A 21,119-nucleotide genomic window follows, 5' to 3' on the forward strand; every position below is an offset into this window, starting at 1 on the left:
ATTAATTAACATGAATGCCAGAGTCTATCATGTAAATGTGCCAGATTTAACCATACAGGCTCATTTTCAACTGTCATCATTTATGTAGTTCAAATAAATCATGTCTCACCTCAACTCCTTTCAGTTTTTGCTTTGAATACTTTAATGCCGGGATATTTAAAGCATACACAATCAAATTATTGCATATTGAATTAAAAAATAGCAACAATAATGAAAAAAAAGAGAAAATATAGTGCACAACAGTAAGTTCATCAAGCAAATTGTATTATATATTATGCTAGTTTACATTTTAAGCATCCACCCGTATATACAGTATGTTGAGTCATTGCTTCTCCTTTTTACATTCTGCCACATGTTAACCCACTACACCTCCACTATAAGAAGCTTTATACAATGATTTATCCTGAAAATGATCATTAAAAACATTAACAGAGATTAACAAAGATCTCATCACATGAGCCTGGTTTGTTTCATTTTTTGACGGTGGCGTAGAGGCAGCTGGGATCAGTGGAGGGAGCTTTCACAGTTGTGTAGGTCACTTCACCGCTGTCTTCATAATCGTTTTTACCCCGAACCTGGCAGGAAAAAACACAATATAAATATAACAGCAGGACAAATGGAAACCATGACAACATACTACAACACCTTCAAAGATGACAGTGCAAAGGAGCATTAACATATCCAGCAGTACATCAATAAATGTGACAAAATGCAAACTTACCTTAGCTTTGCTGTGAGCGTTCTTGGTGTAACTGATGGAGGCGTAGTGAACACCATCTTCAGGATCAGCCTACACACAGAAGACAACATGGCTGCATAGTGAGAAGTAGATTTATACACTAACTTTTCAAGGATGTCATATTATGTCACTTTCAACTGATGTGTCAAAATGTTTGTATTCATTTGTTTGACATCATGTTCTTTTCTGGTGCATCTGACTTCCCTTTTCCTCTAAACTGCACATTCTCACGCCCTCAAGACTGTACAGGCTGTAAACACAGTTATATTTCAGAGGGTGTTACACTGTACAGGGTGTAGCGTGTGATCTCACCGTGCCCTGACTGGTTTCTGGAGCAGACTGAGCTTCTGCTGGGTTTGAGGTCAGTCCCTGAATAAACACAGTTTGGTCAAAAAGTATCTTACACTTCACGCAATACAGATGTTGTACAACATATGCAGTACATCTGCACAAGATTCAGGGACAGGTAGTGTGAGTGTCAAAACATCTTCAAATCTACAACTTCAGTGTGTCAAGAATGTACAGAGGCCTGGAGTGGCTATTAAGGGTAAATTGTATATATGTTGTGGCCATGTTTAACTACATGAGTGTCGAAAATGTCACAGGCTGCACACCAGATACAATTTATTCCCTCTTTTTGGTAAGTTTGTGCACAGGATATAAGTTGATACACAGAGAGCCAACACAACAGACCAGCTGTGTCGATCTGTTATTGTGAATAACACTAACATTACAGCATCTTGTTGAGCAATAAAGGAGTTGTGAAAGTTTATCATCATCCTGCTTCATTAGCACATCATCATGACCCATGTGGGGAAATCACACTCCACAGCAGATTTAAGCAGCTGCTGTGGAGATGGTATCCACCTTCAAACACCTGGGCCTACACACCTCCAATGACCTCACGTGGACCACCAACACAGCTAGCATCATAAAGAAGGCCCACCATCGCCTGTACTTTTTTTAGGAGGCTGAAGCAGGCCCTGCTGTCCTGACCTCTTTTTACCGGTGTGTGGTGGAGAGCATACTGACATCCCCCATCACTGTTTGCTATGGCAACTGCTCTGCGGCTGACAGGAAGGGGTTGCAACAAGTGGTTAAATCTGCTCAAAAAATAACCAACAGCAGCCTCCCTTCCTTTGAGGACAGTTATGTCAGCAGGTGCAGAAGCAGAGCGTCATGTAACATCCCACCCACCCGGCACACCAACTGTTCACTCCCCTCCCGTCAGGCAGACGGCTGCATAGCCTCAAAACCAGAACAACGAGGCTGAAGTGCAGCTTCGCGGCTATTGATGCACTATTCCTTTAACATGCTGCTTGGTTTTTAACTATGTGTTTTATTTATCATAGGTTTTAGGAAATGTATTTATTATAGGGTCTATTTTAGTTAGCAAATGTTGTTCCTTCATTTTTTAAACGTCTATTGACAATGTCTCAGCTACAGAATCAGAATTTATAGTGAAGAACAATTTAAAAAACTCACAACATTGTCCTCCATCTGTGATTTGTTCTCTGAAAAGACAAAAAGGAGAATTGAGTTCAGCTTCCACAGAGAAAATCCACTTTTATTAAAACGTTTTATCTAAAAAAAATTCATGAGCTCTCACCTTCAGCTCTCTTCTTTCTGAGGACTTTCACAACAATTATTAAAAGTGCCACTAAGACCACAGCCAGAATGATGAGCAGCCACCGCCAATCTGGAAAGAAGAAAATATTTGAAGCATGTTGGCTGCAGCTTCCTGTTCAGTTCAAAATCATTCAGCTAAAACAGAAGAGTTACATGAGATCTTCAACAGTGTTTGTTTACCATCATTTTTTTGATGGTTTCAGTTAACATCAAACACTTTCAGTACAAAAACTCCAACATCCAATTCATTTAACTCAAGGTCCACTTACTAATTCTTCCCAGAGCTTTCAACTGCATGTTGCATTCAATATGTGGTTAAAAGAGGGAAAAAGAGAGGGAGAGAGAGAGAGGGAGGGGGGAGAGAGAGACAGAGAGAGACAGTACAAACAGACAGATGTTTGATTCAAAATGTTGAGTCACTACCTATTGGTTTTGTTGAAGCATCATTGGTTGCAGAGATGGTTCCTGCTTTTGTGTTTTTTTCCATTATTTGTGTTAATTTAGTCGTTGTCCTTGGTTTTGTTGTTGTTGTTGTTGTTGTTGTTGTCTCCTCACCTGAACAGATAAACACAACTCAACAAACTGTTCAGCACAAAACTTGTTGTGATGTAATATTAAAACTTCAAATCCTTAAAATAAACAAATATTTTCTGTAATTATTCACATCAGTTTGAAGATCAACGTATTCTCACCTGGTTTCTTTCCTGATGACTGAAGTCTGAAGGGAAACAGCTGCTGCTCTTTGTTACCATCAGTCACTGAACACTTCAGAAATTTAAACCCTGACTCATAAATGTGATGAGAAGTCAGAACACGCACAGAGGCAGAGCAGGAAGACTGTGATGTAGTTACACCTTCTTTATCTTTATCCACCTCTTTACCCTCATACAGCCACTTCACTGTGTGTTTACATCGTCCATATGTCGACACAGAGCAGCTTAATGTCACCACATCAGTGTCTCTATGTTCAGTCACTGGTGAAGATGGAGATATTGTGAGAGAAAGACAACAAGAGTAAAATTAACTTCATCACTGTGATCATAATTATTGTAATGTTTCACAGTTTGATCTGAAAACATTATGATGTAAATACTCACTGGAGACAGCAGACAGATAAACCACAGAGTCTGGAACTTGATGTATGTGTGATTTGTACTGCTGACAATCATAACGACCAACATCCTCGACTGTGACATTCTTTATAACCAGAGAACAGTTCTCTGTAACACTCAGTCTGTCTGATTTAGCTTTGGCATTTTCATCAATCCGTCCGAGATCAACCAGCACTACTACTGATGTGCTACTTGAACCACTGAAGAGCCATGTTGTGCTGTCACAGTTATTCTGACCATCCATGACATTGTTACAAGGCAAAGTGGCATTATCTTTAACTCTGACAGTGACGGAGGAGACAGGCTGTCCGGTCACTGCTGCTGAGAAGAAGAGACAAAAACATAAACAATAAAGAGAAATAAAAATATGACTATTAGTGTCAATTTGAGGATAATTTTGGATTAAAAATAATTGCAAATATGCCTCATCCTCTTTTCTGTTTCCCAGAATGCATCAAATTCACTATTGCTTGACTGTCATGCCTAACTGAAGGTTAGGTCATAAAGTCCCATTAATCATATTGATAAATTAGATTTTTTAATGTGTCAGTCAGTCATATACACGTCATATGTATCCTCACCTTTAAAGTGAAGCACCAGCATCAGAAATAAAGACATTTTAATCCATCTGAATTCAACCATCGTGCCTCTCTCTTCTCTCTCTGCTCCCTGTACTTGTACGTCTCTAAACTTCTCACAGAGAAGTAATTAGTAAAGTGTCACTTCTTCATCGTGGCTGTCATCTATTTTTTCACTCACATCGCAGTTGTTGCCGACCGCATCAGCTTTAACGCCCTCCTTCACCGATGCCTGACATGAGCTGTTGTGTGGTTTACACCGACTTGCAAGTACCTGGAATAAGTGAGAACTGACCATCGTGGTTTCCACAGTTTCCTCTTTTCGTGACTAAAGTCAAGTCAGTTTCCTTTAATCATTTTCTCATATAAAACATCAAAGATAATCTGAACAGACATTTAGATGTTAATATTACTGCATGTAAACGATAACAGGAGACAAAAGAACAGTACACTGCAACTCAACACAAGCACGTTAAAGCTCCTGACAGCGAGTGTATCAAGCAAAATGTTCCATATATTATGCTCATTCACATTTCAAACAGCCACAAAATGTTGTGTTATTACCAGTGGTGGATGGAAATGTACTCAAGTACTATACTTAAAGGGTAACTCCACCAATTTTCCACATTAAAGTGTGTTTACAGGTCTCGGGGAGTGCTACTGCATGTGTGAAAAAAGTAGTTTACCATTTTGTGGCTCAACAGGAAGCTGCATGTAATCTGATAAACTGCTTCCAGTGATGTCACTCAGTGGCTAAGTTGCATTTTGGGTAATGTAGGCATGGGTTTTGAAAGGCAGTCCACCGGTCTAACATTGCACTCCTAGGCTAGTTCAAGGTCAAATCAACAAATAAACAAACTAGATGACAAACTAGCATGTATGAATTTTTGCCATCTCACCAATAACGTGTCTGGATGTTTCAGTAGTGCGTCAAACTCCAATAAGCCAATGAGTGATCGTGTAGACAACTGACCCACTCGCTCTTCTTTCTCCTCTCTCCTGAGGCACTTATACACCAGCCTCCGGATGATTGATGCATCATGTAGATAATGAGATTTCAAATCCAGCAATCTATAGTTTATATCAGTCTTTAAAGCCCTAAACTTTAACAGAAAACTTTGTGGGAATTATGCAAGTTTATGCAGTTTCATGCATTTTGCACCTACACACTAGTTTCTGACTATTTAATATGAGCAGAGTTAGAGTAAATTAGGAAATAAATAACTATTGTCATAAACAACTACTGTTACTCTCAGGCAGGGGTATTTTGAGGTTATAAAATGGCAAGTATTTGGCGTTCAATAAAGGTACATCTTTCCTTTTTTTTTCTTTTCTTTTCTTTTCTTTTCTTTTCTTTTCTTATTTTATCTTACCTCAAAACCTGGCACATACATTACCCACAATGCAACTGAGCCACTGACTGACATCACTAGCAGCTCCTCTGGAGCCACAAAAGACTTAATACTAGTTTTTCACATCAGTAGTTCTCCCCTGAACACAATGTGTTAAAGTGGTGTACACTGGTTAAACTTTAAGTACAAATTCAAGGTACTTGTACTTTCCATTAATGCAACTTTATATTTCTACTCTACTATGTTTGTCTTTGGTTACAAGTTACTTCTCAGATTACAGTTTTTCATGCTCTTCCTGTCCAGTGAAAACCACGTACCTCCAGATTTGTTGATGTTGAATCTGTGTGATAAACTGATAGAAGAGTTGAGAAAAATCTCCTCCTTCCTAAACTAATTAAACTAGCTGGAAACTTCATCATCATAAAGCTGAAAACAGGCTGTTCTTCTGACACCATGAAACCTTTTAGAGATATGTGGTTCTCACAGGACAGCCACAGCCAACAGTATAGGAAGGTGTTAAAATGAGCTCAGCCTGAAACATCTACAGCAGTAAAACGACACATACGCATTAATGCAGCAGTAATATTGATCCAAAAACATCTGACATAACAGAAAACACTGACAGGGACCAATTTACTGCAGAATGAGTACTTTTACTTCTAATACTTGAAGCACATTTTGCTAATATTTTCTTACTTTTATCTCAGTAAGGCTTTCAATGCAGGACTTTTACTTGTACGGAGTATTTTCACAATATGGTATTTGTACTTGGACTTAATCAAAGGATCTCTGTCTTTCATCAAAGTAAAATCTTTGTAATGAATTGAGCTGTAACTATGCTATGATAACTTATTCCTTGGTTTGTTGATGGTGGCGTACAGGTTGCTGGGATCAGCAGACGCTCCAGCAGAACAAGAGGAAGTTTTCAGGGTGGTGTAGGTCACTGCATCATCATCATCATCATCATCATCTTCATCTTTACCCAGAATCTGGCAAACAATAAATAAACAAGACAACTTATAAATTACATAACATTGAATGACAAAGAATAATACAAGTAAAGGCAACATTATGATATCCAGCAGCACATAAACACAACAGGATGCTTAGGAAATATGAAACAACATTAAAAGGAGCAACAAAACAACACAGAACTGATTCAATGAAGTCAGTTTAATTTGAAGATTTGGTGTTAAGGATTTGTTTGTACATATACACATCTAGTCAGTAGTTGTTGAAACATTTTGTTCTGAACCAATGTTGAACACACTGACTCACAATCTTTACATGTAGACCTGAGGCCTCATTTATAAAACAGACTCACAAACAATTTAGATCACAAGTATGACTTAAGAAAAACAGTAGTAGTATTATGTATTATGTTTAAAACTTTACTTTGGCGGGGAAATCTAGACTTTGCATTTCTAAGCAAAGTCTAGACTTGATTTCCCCTCTGGTTATGTTGGGGTACTACAGTTTGGGACACACATGCGTCCAAGCCTGTGGTGAACTTTACATGAGCAATGTGCACTGCAGCAGCAACACACTCCCAAGCTGTGCGTTTAGCTGTGATTGTCAACCCACTATGCAGTCGACTGAATAATACATGTTTCCTGGCTTCGATCTCCTCTGATGTTCCTGTGGCTTTTCCTGACTAAACCCTCATTTTTGCTGGTATTATATCAGGGGAAATTACAAGGCAGGTGCTGTCATTTTAAGCTGATTTGGTGTTTTAAAGTTAGATTGGTTCCTTATAGACCTCACTTTTACTATGCTATTCAGACTGTCAGCGGTCTGGACTTTTCCTGGAAGAACAAAGGTCGAATTACAGTACAAATGAAGTGTGTCTGCCATTGAAACCGAGGTAAAACAAGAGTGAACGGACGGGCATTCACAGGATGGAGAGCACCGGTGTTGTGTCAAAGTCTGTTCCCACGCTGGTATGTGTTTGCCCACTTATTAATACAACTGACTGTTTTACTCTGTCTTTTCACAGCACTGAGATCAGGGTTTCCAGGTCAAATTGGGATTATTTCTGTTGTTTTTTACTTTGGACAGTAGCCAGGCTGCCAGTGTTAGTCATGCTGCTAACGCTGTGTTTGTGAAAGTGGCAGCAACAGTAATACCAGAGGGAAACACTGAGAGGGTGGGGAAAGTTAAAAAGTTGTCTATTTCCATTTTTAGCAAGACTTTTCATGCCCAGCATTTCTTATGAATTGAATGTAAGCACACTGTTGGAAATGATCTGAAGATTTAGTTCAGTATAATGAATCTAAGAACATTTTTATAAATGAAGCCTGTGAACTTTAAAGGTAAAATAAAGAATCTTTACTGTTTTTCTGACCCGTGAAGTGTTTTCATTCATCACCAGCTTACCCGGGCTCTACTGTTGGTCTTCCTGGTGTAGCTGACGGAGGCGTAGTGAAGACCATCTTCAGGATCAGCCTACACAGAGAAGACAACATGGCTGCTCAGTAACATGAAGTTTTAAAGTGACTCACTCTCTCATCTATCCACTTCATTTCAGCTCAACTGGTGTAATTCCAGTAGTCACTGTTTGCCCCATTCAACAGCTGGTTTATAGTTTGTATGATGTAAACTCACAGTGTTTTCTTCCATCTGTGTTTTGTTCCCTGAAAAGACAAAATGTGTCACTGTGAACTTCCGCAGTGAAATTCTGGTTAAAAAAAAAAAAATCTTGTTTGTTAAAAGTTTAACCTGTGAATGTTCTCACCTTCAGTTCTCCTCCATCTCATGAGTGCAACAACAGTTATTATGAGCACTGCTACACCAACAGCCACGATGACGAACCACCACCAAGCTGGAAAGAGAATCAAGAAGGGCAAAATACTGTCAGTGGGGTTGTGATGAATGATGAGCTGTGATGTGTTCTTAAACTGCATAGTATATGTCTTATATTTGATTTATTTATCTGTCTTGCTGATGGATCTACAATGATGGTAGATGCTGTTGTGTTTGTCTCTGATTGTGTGCTTTCTGCTGCTGCTGCTGTTGTTGTTGTTGATTTACTTGTTGGTGTTGTTGTTGGTTTGGCTGTGGCTGGTTTTGTGGTCGTACCTGGACAAGTGAAAACAAAGAAATTTCCATCATCCATCTTACGACCTTCAGTAACCCTATGCAGAAGAATTATATCATCTTGAAAACTGGATGGATAGGTTCACCCAAAAATGAAAATTCAGTCATTATCTACTCACCCACATGCAGTTGTTTAGGAGAATACTGAAATGCTGTTTTGCTGTGAAGCTCCAGAAATGTTTTGTGGGCTACAAAACTTCACCAGACTTTCCATCATCATGGGGTTAAGGAAATAACTGAATTTAAATTTTTGGTGAATTGTTCCTTTAAGATCACAACTCAAGGTTTTCGTGACGAAGCGGTGAAACAGACATTTTAAGTGGGTGCTATTTGCATTCTAACATTCACTCTCATACAGCCACATCACCAATGTGTTTTTAAGTAAAATTAACTTAATTGCTGTAATCATAGTCGTGTTTCAGTGTTTTGTTCTGACAAGACAGTTTGAGCTGAACTCGTGACAACAGACAGATCATAATCAGTGTCTTCACATGCGGGGTCGAGGTGTAGTCTGAACAAGTGAGTCTTGAGTCTTTTGCGGAAGATGGCAAGTGACTCTGCTGTCCTGACATTGGTCGTTTGTTCCAACACTGAGGCGCCAGAACAGAGAAGAGTCGTGACTTCGCTGAGCCACCTTTGTTTGCTCTCAGTGATGGCGGTACCAGCTGGCCATCTGATGTAGTGGAGCGAAGTGCTCGTGCTGGGGCGTGTGGTCTGACCAGTGTTTGGAGGTAGATGGGTGCAGTTCTGTTGACGGCCTCGAAGGCTAGTATCATCGTCTTGAATCGGATGCGGGCTGCAACTGGGAGCCAGTGGAGGTCACAGAGGAGGGGGGTCACATGGGACAATTTGGGTAGATTGAAAATGAGGCGCAGTGCAGTGTTCTGGATATACTGCAGTGGTTTAGTTGCAGAGGCTGGGAGTCCAGCCAAGAGCGAGTTGCAGTAGTCCGGGCGGGAGATGACCAGCACTTGGACAAGGAGTTGTGTTGCGTCCTTTGTGAGGAAACACCGGATCCTGCAGATGTTGTAGAGGGCAAATCTGTTCAGTTTTATGAAGGTTGAGCTTGAGGTGATGCACAGTTATCAATCTCCAGACGGAGATGTCTGCCAGACATTCCGAGTTGCGCGTTGCAACGTCGGTGTTGGATGATGGGGGAAAAGAGAGGAACAGTTGGCTGTTGTCTGCATAACAGTGGTAAGAGAATCCATGTGATGTGGGATTGCAGAGCCTAGTGATCTAGTGTATAGTGAAAACAGAAGTGGTCCTAGTACTGAGCATTGAGGGACACCAGTTTCCAGAAAGCAGGGTTTGGACAAGGAGCTATTCCACATGACCTGAAAGGTGCGATTTGTCAGGTATAATGTGAACCAGGTTAGAGCAGAGTCAGCGATGCCAAGTTCAGCCAGAGTGGAGAGGAGGATTTGGTGGTTGACTGTGTCAAATGCGGCAGATAGGTCGAGGAGAATGACGACGGATGAGTGGGACGAGGCTCTGGTGGCACGGAGGGACTCAGTCAGTGTGAGGAGGGCCACTGGTTGTAGACGGCGCGTTCCAGGATTTTAGAGAGGAATGAAAGAAGAGATACAGGTCTGTAGTTTTGGATATCAGCTGAGTATAGGGTGGGCTTCTTTAGGAGTGGCTTTATTGTAGCTGTCTTGAAAGCAGCTGGAATAAGGCCTGAAGTGAGGGAGGAGTTGATCAGGGTGGTGAGGAATGGCAAGATGTCATGTGAGACGTCTTGGAGAAGGATGGAGGGAATGGGTTTGAGGGAACAGGTGGTGGCACGGTTGGACATAACTAGTGTGTGAACATCTTCAGAGGAGAGAGGGCAGAAGCAGATAAGGCCATCAGAGGTGAGGGTTGGGGGAGATGCTTTCTGGATGGGAACAGAAGTAAATGAGGAGATGATGTCTTTTACTTTCTTGGTAAAGTAAGTTGCAAAGTCATCAGCAGTGAGGAAGGAAGGAGGGGGAGGGGTAAGAGGGGTGAGAGGGAAGAGAACATGGAGGATAGTTTCCTGGGGTTAGAGGCAGATACAAGGCAGATTGACCTGAGCTCCAGGTGTGACAGCAAAGGGTTTCGTCTGTACAGCTACTGATGAGGAAACAATGAGAGAGAGACATGACAAAGCGGCTTAAATTTGACTCATATGTTCAGGGTTCATTTGAGGATATGTCTGTAAATGTGTGAGAAACATGTCCTTTTCTTCCTTACCTGTAACGTGAAGCAGCAGAATCAGAGATAAAAACATTTTAATCCACCTGAATGAATCCATCGATCTTCCTTTCTATCTCATGTTTCTAAGCGCTGAACTGCACAAGTTTACGAACTTAAGCTTTTGTGTACGATCCACACAGCCGTTCCTGTGAGTAGTAAGGTGTGACTTCCTGTCAGGATGTCAGTCTTGTTTCTCACCCATCAGTTGTCGCATTAATGTGGTTGAGGCCTTTAAGCTGTAAGTCTTTCTGTTGTTTTTGTCAGCATCATCATCCACAGCTTTCTCTATTCTCTATTCTGTTTCTTCTGCTCAGATACACGGTCATCTTTGCCCTCCCCACAATGAAATTAAAAAGCTGGCTGTCTTTATTTTTCTGAGAGTACCTGGAGCCCAGAATGAACATATGTTTCGAAAAAACTTTCACTCACTCAAATAGTCTGAAAACGTGTACATTGTAAACAGAGGCAGCAGTCAACAACACTCCATGAAACAATGAAAAACAGTCTCACGATGAGTGCAAAATGGACAGACATGACTTACATCAGAGTTAATGACAGAGACAAACACATTCACAGCGGCGATACCATCTAAAACCCTCCACTGCAGGTCAGCAACTCTTTTGATCAATGGTGGTTTATACAGCGCTCTCCATTCAGGTCCAACACCATCACTAAGGCCTGAGTGAGCTCTCCATGGAGTGTCAGTTCTACCATTCAGTTTGTCCCTCTGCAAAACTTTGACAAACGTTTTATACATTCATTTTCTATTTGCATCTTGAAAAGAAAACTCAGAGGAATCCCACTTTTTAAGAACAGTCCTGTACAGTCCTTGAAGTCTGGGGTAATGCTCACCGAAGGGAAAACAGCGTTCTCATCAGGTTTAATAAAGCCGTCACAATACTGTTGTAACAAAGTCTGCTCACTAAGTGTGAGAGCTTCTCTCATTTACTGAGCAACAGAGAGACAGCCCGAATCGATTTCACCTCTAAGCAGCAGGCAAGAGGAGCTGCATTGTCCATGTTTGCACCTGCGAGCTGAACTACATCTCCCAGAGTCACCACATTAGACACACAGAACTGCCTGAGCAGAGTGGACCCCACCTGACAGCCTGCACTGAAACGGGTCCCATAGATAACTGGTTCTTGGAGCAGCCAGTACACTGAGTTGTAGTGTCCCAGCCTCTTCTTCTTTAACAAGCTCCACACCTTAAACAGTCCACGATAAAAATCAAGTAATTCCTTGATGTTTGGCTGCTTTAAGTCCATCAGAAACAAAGATCTGTTCAGTCCAAGTCCACCTAACTGACTCAAAATGGTGCAAGCCAGCAGCCTCCACACTAAATCAGCAGGACCACACAGAAACCTTTGTAAGAACTGGAAATGGAAGGTAGCCCCCCTGCTGCTGAGGTGGATCAGGCCCTGTCCTTCGTCATTCCTTGGCAGATACAGCACACACTGAGGCACCCAGTGCAGTCTGTCCCAGAAGAAGTTAACAAGAAGAGCCTGGATCTTTGACAGCAGGTCAGGTGGGGGGTCAACACATGACAGACGATGCCATAAAGTGGATGATACCAAATTGTCAGTGATGAGGACTCGACCTCTGTAGGACATTTTGGTTTTAATCTGCTTCCACCTTGTTAAATGACCTTTGACCGTTTCGAGAACATTCTCCCAGTTATTAAGAACAAACAAAGGATCACCTAAAAACCCTCCTGAGTATTTCAGCCCCCCTGTCTTCCAAATCAACCCCCCAATTAAACTGAGCTTCTTCTCCAGTCCACCAACACCGAGAGCTTCACGTTTGTCCCGGTTAACTTTGGCTGAGGATATTGAGCCAAACTGGACGACATCTTTTACCAACACATCAATATCCTGCTGGCTGTCCACCAGGATGACCACATTATCTGCATAGGCTGACAATTTTAAAGGTGTATTACAACCTGGAATAGTCAGCCCCTGAAGGTCAGCTCTAAGTTTGTGCAACAAAGGCTCGATTGCTAAAGAATATAACATGCCAGAGAGAGTGCAGCCTTGTCTAACTCCCCTTTGAACCTGAAAAGGAGCACTCAAACCATCATTCATTTTCAGGATGCTCTGAATGTCACAATACAAAACCCCTAACTTTATCAATAAAACCAGGACTAAAACCAAAGGAGCTCAACGTGAGCCATAAATATTCATGCTCAACACGATCAAAAGCTTTTTCTTGATCCATTGATATGATGCCAGCTTTGAGGCCAAACAGCTTACAGATCTCTAAAAAGTCACAAATCAAAATAATATTAGCAGAAATCAGCCTGCCTGGTACACAGTAGGTCTGATCACACTGAATCACTTGTTCATCACTCTGCTCAGCCTGGTCGCCAACACCTTGGACAGCAGCTTATAATCAGATCAGAGCAGTGACACAGGCCTCCAGTTTTTGATGAACTGCAGGTCACCATTCTGAGGCAGTAAGGTAAGGACTGTCCTCCTGCAGCTCAGTGGCAGACGCCCTCCGGTGAGACTGTCACTCACTGCCAACAGATCCCCCACCACCACCGACCAGAAAGACTTATAAAAGTCAACAGGTAGACCGTCTATTCCATGAGCTTTCCCACTCTGCTGCATGCTCTGCAGAGCAGCATAGAGCTCATCAGAGGAGAGAGCTGCTTCCAACTCTACATTACTCTGTTGCTCAACCTGAGGAAGACCAGTATAGAAGCTCTGAGACACTGCATGCTCCTCTCTGTGCTCACATTTAAACAGGTTACTGTAAAAATTGACAGCATGTTTGTGGATTGAAGTGCGATCAGTCAGCACCGGACCAGTGTCAGACCTTAAACTGTGAATTAACCTCTTCTGTCAATTCTTGCGCTCCAGACCAAAGAAGAAGTGTGATGGAACATCTGTCTGAGCTACAGTCTGAAAGTGGGACCTAACCAGAACCGCCTGAGCTGAGACACTCAGCAGGTTGGCTGAAAGAGACTTTTTAAGTCAGTATGGCGCTGGTCTCCCGTGGCCTCAGCTAAGCCTTGGAGTTCCTCCACTTCAGACTCCAGAGCTTTCACTGAACTTATTAAGGTTTTTGTGACATTCTTTTTTATATTGTATTTTTAATTCATTTTATGTCACATGTTTTCATGTTCACTGTTTTTATTTTGTATGTAAATAGAATATTCTTTAATGTTTGTGCAATGCCTTATTAGGGCCCGAGCAGGGAACCTGCGAGGTCCCTATTGTTTTTCGAATGATTATTAGGGCCCGAGCAGTGAAACTGCGAGGACCCTATTGTAATTGTAATGATTATTATTTTTTTTTTTTTCCTGCCAAAATGATCGCATTTTTCACTGCCTGAACATACCCCAAAACTCACCAAACTTGGAATATAGATCAGACCTGGCGAAAAATTTTATAATCTGTTGTCGTTGTGAATTTTCACCACTAGGTGGCGCTACAATCAAGGAAAGTGCGTTTTGGCTAATAACTCCCACATACTTTGTCGCACATTCAAAAACCTTATATCCACGCGTTCAGTGAATTGTGCTGAATCTCCTGATATAGGCCACGCCCATTTCCGCCTACCGTTTTTTTTCGTTAGCTCGCGAAATGTCAAAAACCTACTTTTTCGAACTCCTCCCAGGCAATTTCACCGATTTGCCCCAAACTTTGCACACAGCATCTGTGGACCCTTCTGACAAAAAGTTATTAAAAGAATTTTGATATTCCAAAGAATACTCAAGTTATTAAATAACAACTTCCTGTGGAATCGGGTCACAACAGGAAGTGTTGCATATCTCCACATTGGTGCGTCCAAATGACGTGAAACTCAGGATACTACTTGCGCATGAGCCCCAAAGGCTCTGTGCGAAATGTTGGCCGACGACCACTAGGTGGCGCTATTTAAATTGAAGTATTTTATATCTCAACATCGGTTGGTCGGATGAACACAAAACTTGGTACACTCATTGCCACTGCCCTCCTGAGGATAGCTGACAAAGGGGTTACCGATCTGACACTAGGTGGCGCTCTGGTGGCAGTTTCATTTTATATTTGGCACTGTGCCCACACCATAACACTTATGGATATGAAATTCATAGGGGTGGTATAGACTGGCCCCTGTAACTCACACACCAAAAATCACCAGCAGGTGGCGCTATTATCAAGAAAAAACGTTTTTTGCTAATTACTCCCACATAATATGGTGCACATCGTTAAACATTATATCTATATGTTCCCTGAATACAGCCGAACAGTGTGATGTAGGCCACGCCCACGTTCGCACTGAATTTCCATTCGCAAATTCGCCAAATGTCGCAAACCTACTTTTTCGAACTCTTCCCAGGCAATTTTTCCAATTTGCACCAAACTTTGCACACAGCATCTGTGGACTCTCCTGACAAAAAGTTATTAAAAGAATTGTGATAGCCTAAAGAACGACCAAAATATAAAACAACAATTTCCTGCACGTTGTGGTAAACCACACAGTCTTGCATATCTTGATGAAATACAGTCCGATTAACACAAAACGTTTCCCAGTTGTGTTCCATGGCAAGATGAGCATTTCTACAAAATTTCGTGCAAATCGACCAATAGGTGGCGCTTTTATTGCTAAATGACGAAACAGCAGCTTCACTGCCTTCAGTTCTGTTTCCTCTACGGAAGTTGTTGCATGAACAAGCCTCGACAGCAGCATGCCCGGACAGCAGCATGTAACGACAGCAGCATGACCCGACAGCAGCATGTCCCGACGGCAGCACGCCCCGACGCGCGTGGACTGCGAGGGCCCGTTCATCGCTGCTTGCAGCTTTAATTATTATTATTTTATTCCTTCGTCCAAAATGATCGCATTTTTCACTGCCTGAATGTGAATGAAAAGGCGATTTTATTTGGCAAAGTCATTAGGCTTGGCGAAAAATTTTATAATCTGTTGTTGTTGTGAACGTGCACCACTAGGTGGCGCTATTATCAAGGAAAGTGCGTTTTGGCTAATAACTCCCACATACTTTGTCGCACCTTCAAAAACCTTATATCCACGCGTTCAGTGAATTGTGCTGAATCTCCTGATATAGGCCACGCCCATTTCTGCCTGGCGTTTTTTTTCACTAGCTCGCGAAATGTCGCAAACCTACTTTTTCGAACTCCTCCCAGGCAATTTCACCGATTTGCACCAAACTTTGCACACAGCATCTGTGGACCCTCCTGACAAAAAGTTATCAAAAGAATTTTGATATTCAAAAAAATACTCAAGTTATTAAATAATAACTTCCTGCAGATTTCGTTCCAAACAGGAAGTGTTGCATATCTCCACATTGGTTTGTCCAAATGACGTCAACCTCAGGATACTACTTGCTCATGAGGCCCTAAGGCTCTGTGCTAAATTTTGGGTGATGACAACTAGGTGGCGCTATTTAAATTGAAGTATTTTATATCTCGACATCGGTTGGTGGGATGAACACAAAACTTGGTACACTCATTGCCAATGGCCTCCTGAGGATAGCTGACACAGGGGCGACCGATCTGACACTAGGTGGCGCTTTGGTGGCAGTTTCTTTTTATATTTGGCACTGTGCCCACACCATAACACTTATGGATATGAAATTGACAGGGGTGGTATAGACCGGCCCCTGTAACTCACACACCAAAAATGACCAGCAGATGGCGCTATCATCAACACAAACCGTTTTTGCCTAATAACTCCCACATAATATGGTGCACATTGTTAAACCTTATATTTACGTGTTCCCTGAATTCAGCTGGACTGTGTGATGTAGGCCACGCCCACTTTCTCGCCAGAACTCAATTTGCAAATTCGCCAAATGTCGCAAACCTACTTTTTCGAACTCCTCCCAGGCAATTTCACCAATTTGCACAAAACTTTGCACACAGCATCTGTGGACCCTCCTGACAAAAATTTATTAAAAGAATTTTGATATTCCAAAGAGTACTCAAGTTATTAAATAACAACTTCCTGCAGATTTCGTTCCAAACAGGAAGTGTTGCATATCTCCACATTAGTGTGTCCAAATGACATGAAACTCAGGATACTAATTCCACATGAGCCCCTTAGGCTCTGTGCTAAATGTCGGCTGATGACCCCTAGGTGGCGCTGTTTAAATTGAACTATTTTATATCTCAACGTTGGTTGGTCGGATTAACACTAAACTTGGTAGACTCATTGCCAATGGCCTCCTGAGGATAACTGACGAAGATCTTACCGATCTGACAGTAGGTGGCGCTCTGGTGGCAGTTTCATTTTATAATTGGCACTGTGCCCACACCATAACACTTATGGACATGAAACTGATTGGGGTGGTATACACTGGCATCTGTAACTCACACACCAAAAATCACCAGCAGGTGGCGCTATTATCAACACAAAACCGTTTTTGGCTATCAGTTAAGACATGCGCGCACAATAACGGGGCAATGGGTCCGGGTAAGGAGCACGCCCCGCCAGCAGCACGCCCCGACCCGCGTGGCCTGCGAGGGCCCGTTCATCGCTGCTTGCAGCTTTAATTTATATTGTATTTTTCATTTATCACTTGTTTCTTTCTTCAGTTTTTATTTGGTGTGATATTTTTGACTTAAAAGAAATAAAATCATGAATACATACATGCAGTTTCTGTGTGAGTGTATGAAAATGGATTGTGAAATTGACTGCGATGCAAAATCATCCACTCTGAACTTCAACATGAAGTTGAACTCGTCAGTGTTGTTCTTCAGAACCATAAAGACCTGCCTTCTGAAGGAGACAACGTGTTTCAGGTGAGGACATTTACAGCCCAGAGGAATCAGTTTGACTGAGACATTAACTGTCCGTGTCTCGTCAGTTCTCTCTGCAACATGTCATCACCAATGAACGGAGGACTTTGGACAAAATGATCTTTTTGGCTGGATTAACCAGCGGTACCACCTGAACAAAGGTGTCCTGGATCCCTACAGCTCGTTCAACAACCATGCTCACTTTATCAACGCTGTCCAGGAAAATGACGACTCCATTGTTCATCCTAGATGTGGACTTTATACCGTCATAACCGACCATTTCTCCGATTGCTAAACTGCAATCCTCCACAGAGCAATTAACAGTCGGACAGAGTTTAACTCCGTGTCGGCGTGTGAGCTTCTCCAGCCCCACGCCTCTGACTCCATGAGTCGGCAAGACTTCCAGCCGGGGCCGGTCGTTACCGCTCCGGAACCAAACCGCTTTAAACTACAGCACAAAATACAACTGCAGTAATAAATCTAACAAACAATCAAACAAACATACATACAAAAGATAGAAACACACACCCGCTGAAATGCTCACCCACTCAGAGAGAGAGAGAGAGAGAGAGAGAGAGACAAAGAGAAATGAGTGCTGACACAATACCTTGTGTTGAAGCATCATCAGTTGTTGTTGTTGTTGTTGTTGTTGTCTCCTCACCTGAACAGATAAACACAACTCAACAAAATGTTCAGTACAAAACTTGTTGTGATGTAATATTAAAACTTCAAATCCATAAAATAAACAAATATTTTCTGTAATTATTCACATCAGTTTGAAGAGCAACATATTCTCACCTGGTTTCTTTCCTGTTGACTGAAGTCTGAAGGGAAACAGCTGCTGCTCTTTGTTACCATCAGTCACTGAACACGTCAGACTTTTAAACCTTGACTTGTAAATGTGATGAGAAGTCAGAACATGCACAGAGGCAGAGCAGGAAGACTGTGATGTAGTTACACCTTGGTTATCCTTTTTCACCTCTTTACCCTCATACAGCCACTTCACTGTGTGTTTACATCGTCCATATGTCGACACAGAGCAGCTTAATGTCACCACATCAGTGTCTCTATGTTTAGTCACTGGTGAAGATGGAGATATTGTGAGAGAAAGACAACAAGAGTAAAATTAACTTCATCACTGTGATCATAATTATTGTAATGTTTCACAGTTTGATCTGAAAACATTATGATGTAAATACTCACTGGAGACAACAGACAGATGAACCACAGAGTCTGGACCTTGACGTATGTCTGGTTTGTATTGCTGACAATCATAACGACCAACATCCTCGACTGTGACATTCTTTATAACCAGAGAACAGTTCTTTGTAACACTCAGTCTGTCTGATTTAGCTTTGACATCTTCATCAATCCGTCCGAGATCAACCAGCGCTACCACTGATGTGCTACTTGAACCACTGAATACCCATGTTGTGCTGTTACAGTTATTCTGACCATCCATCACATTGTTACAAGGCAAAGTGACTTCATCTTTAACTCTGACAGTGACGGAGGAGACCAACTGTCCGGTCACTGCTGCTGAGAAGAAGAGACAAAAACATAAACAAAAAAGAGAAATAAAAATATGACTATTAGTGTCAGTTTGAGGATAATTTTGGATTAAAAATAATTGCAAATATGCCTCATCCTTTTTTTCTGTTTTCCAGAATTAATCAAATTCACTATTGCTTGACTGTCTTGCCTAACTGAAGGTTAGGTCATAAAGTCCCATTAATCATATTGATAAATTAGCTTTTTTAATGTGTCTGTCAGTCATACACATGTCATATGTATCCTCACCTGTAAAGTGAAGCACCAGCATCAGAAATAAAGACATTTTAATCCATCTGAATTCAACCATCGTGCCTCTCTTCTCTCTCTGCTCCCTGTACTTGTAAGTCTCTAAACTTCTCACAGAGAACTGTCGAATGCATTTCCTCTAATTGGTAAAGTGTAACTTCTTTATCGGGGCTGTCATCTATTTTTCTGCTCACATTGCAGTTGTTGCCGACTGCATCAGGTTTTAACGCCCTCCTTCACTGATGGCTGTCCCACTTCCTGTTAGTTTCCTTTAATCATTTTCTCATATAAAACATCAAAGATGATCTGAACAGACATTTAGATGTTAATATTACTGCATGTAAACGATAACAGGAGACAAAAGAACAGTACACTGCAACTCAACACAAGCACGTTAAAGCTCCTGACAGCAAGTTTATCAAGCAAAATATTCCATATATTATGCTCATTTACATTTCAAGCAGCCACAAAATGTTGTGTTATTACCAGTGGTGGATGGAAATGTACACAAGTACTATACTTAAAGGGTAACTCCACCAATTTCTCACATTAAAGTGTGTTTATAGGTCTCGGGGAGTGCTACTGCATATGTAAAAAAGTAGTTTGCCATTTTGTGGCTCAACAGGAAGCTGCATGTAATCTGATAAACTGCTGCAGGGTTTGAAAAGCAGTCCACTGGTCTAACATTGCACTCCTAGGCTAGTTCAAGGTAAAATGAACAAATAAACAAACTAGACAACAAACTAGCATGTATGAAGTGTTGTCATCTCACCAATAATGTGTCTGGATGTTTCAGTAGTGCATCAAACTCAAACAACAACAACAACAAAAAACTGTATTCTCTTATTCCCAAATATCCACTTAAGGAATTTTAAGCCAGAAACACAGTATTCCATGATTCATTGGTGACAAAATGGCAAAAAAAACAAACTATAAACAAACGTGATTGTATATCAAAAACACCCTCATTTCACAACAGAGGCCCTCGAGCCTAAAACAGCCAATGGGTGATCGTGTAGACAACTGACCCACTCTCTCTTCTTTCTCCTCTCTCCTGAGGCACCAGCCTCTGGATGATTGATGCACCATGTAGATAATACGATTTCAAATCCAGCAATCTATAGTTTATATCAGCTTTTAAAGCCCTAACCTTGACAGAAAACTTTAAGGGAATTATACAAGTTTATGCAGTTTCATGCGTTTTGCTCTTTGAATAGGCTGGTATGTCACCTACACACTAGTTTCTGACTATTTAATATGAGCAGAGTTAGAGTAAATAAGGTAATAAACAACTACTGTTACTCTCAGACAGGGGTATTTTGAGGTTATAAAATGGCAATTATTTGGCGATCAGTAAAGGTACATCTTTTCTTTTCTTTTCTTTTCTTTTCTTATTTTATCTTACCTCGAAACCTGGGTCTTACATTACCCACAATGGAACCGAGCCACTGACTGACATCACTAGCAGCAATGTATCAGCTTACATGCAGGCTCCTCTGGAGCGACAAAAGACTTTATACTAGTTTTTCACATCAGTAGTTCTCCCCTAAACACAGTGTGTTAAAGTGGTGTACACTGGTCAAACTTTAAATACAAATTCAAGGTAATTTCCATTTATGCAACTTTATATGTCTACTCCAGCTGTGTTGATGTTGAATCTTTGTGATAAACGGATAGATGAGTTGAGAAAACTCTCCTCTCTGTAATATTGATCCAAAAACATCTGATATAACAGAACACACTGACAGGGACCATTTTACTGCAGAATGAGTACTTTTACTTCTAATACTTGAAGCACATTTTGCTAATATTTTCTGACTTTTATCTCAGTAAGGTTTTGAATGCAGGAC

General features: G+C 41.3%; 2 protein-coding genes across 2 annotated transcripts; both read right to left on the bottom strand.

The window, feature by feature from the left end:
- Positions 1-118: 118 nt before the first annotated feature.
- Positions 119-4,122, bottom strand: LOC141017695 (uncharacterized). Its single transcript, XM_073492428.1, has 9 exons — positions 4,062-4,122; positions 3,466-3,801; positions 3,061-3,342; positions 2,792-2,923; positions 2,349-2,438; positions 2,225-2,253; positions 1,052-1,108; positions 722-790; positions 119-575 (listed from the first exon to the last, which is right to left on the bottom strand). The coding sequence occupies exons 1-9, from the start codon at positions 4,120-4,122 to the stop codon at positions 471-473; spliced, it is 1,161 nt and encodes a 386-aa protein (XP_073348529.1). The 3' UTR covers positions 119-470.
- Positions 4,123-5,416: 1,294 nt separating this feature from the next.
- On the bottom strand, positions 5,417-19,418 carry LOC141018086 (uncharacterized). The gene is made up of 9 exons (XM_073492964.1): positions 19,270-19,418; positions 18,673-19,008; positions 18,268-18,549; positions 18,077-18,130; positions 8,441-8,488; positions 8,145-8,231; positions 8,015-8,043; positions 7,787-7,855; positions 5,417-6,399 (listed from the first exon to the last, which is right to left on the bottom strand). Exons 1-9 carry the CDS (start codon positions 19,328-19,330, stop codon positions 6,250-6,252), a joined length of 1,116 nt encoding a protein of 371 aa, XP_073349065.1. The 5' UTR covers positions 19,331-19,418; the 3' UTR covers positions 5,417-6,249.
- Between the last annotated feature and the right edge of the window lie 1,701 nt (positions 19,419-21,119).

This window comes from Pagrus major, chromosome 22 (genome assembly GCF_040436345.1).
Source record: "Pagrus major chromosome 22, Pma_NU_1.0".
Classification (NCBI taxonomy): Eukaryota; Metazoa; Chordata; class Actinopteri; order Spariformes; family Sparidae; genus Pagrus; species Pagrus major.

Coding starts and splice junctions, on each gene's coding strand:
- LOC141017695 (XM_073492428.1), bottom strand. CDS start 4,122: ATGGTTGAATTCAGATGGATTAAAATGTCTTTATTTCTGATGCTGGTG. Junction 791..1,051: donor CAGAAACCAGTCAGGGCACG/GTGAGATCACAC, acceptor TTCTGTGTGTAG/GCTGATCCTGAAGATGGTGT. Junction 576..721: donor ACGCTCACAGCAAAGCTAAG/GTAAGTTTGCAT, acceptor TTTTCCTGCCAG/GTTCGGGGTAAAAACGATTA.
- LOC141018086 (XM_073492964.1), bottom strand. CDS start 19,330: ATGGTTGAATTCAGATGGATTAAAATGTCTTTATTTCTGATGCTGGTG. Junction 19,009..19,269: donor GCTGGTGCTTCACTTTACAG/GTGAGGATACAT, acceptor TCTTCTTCTCAG/CAGCAGTGACCGGACAGTTG. Junction 8,044..8,144: donor GAGATGGAGGAGAACTGAAG/GTGAGAACATTC, acceptor TTGTCTTTTCAG/GGAACAAAACACAGATGGAA.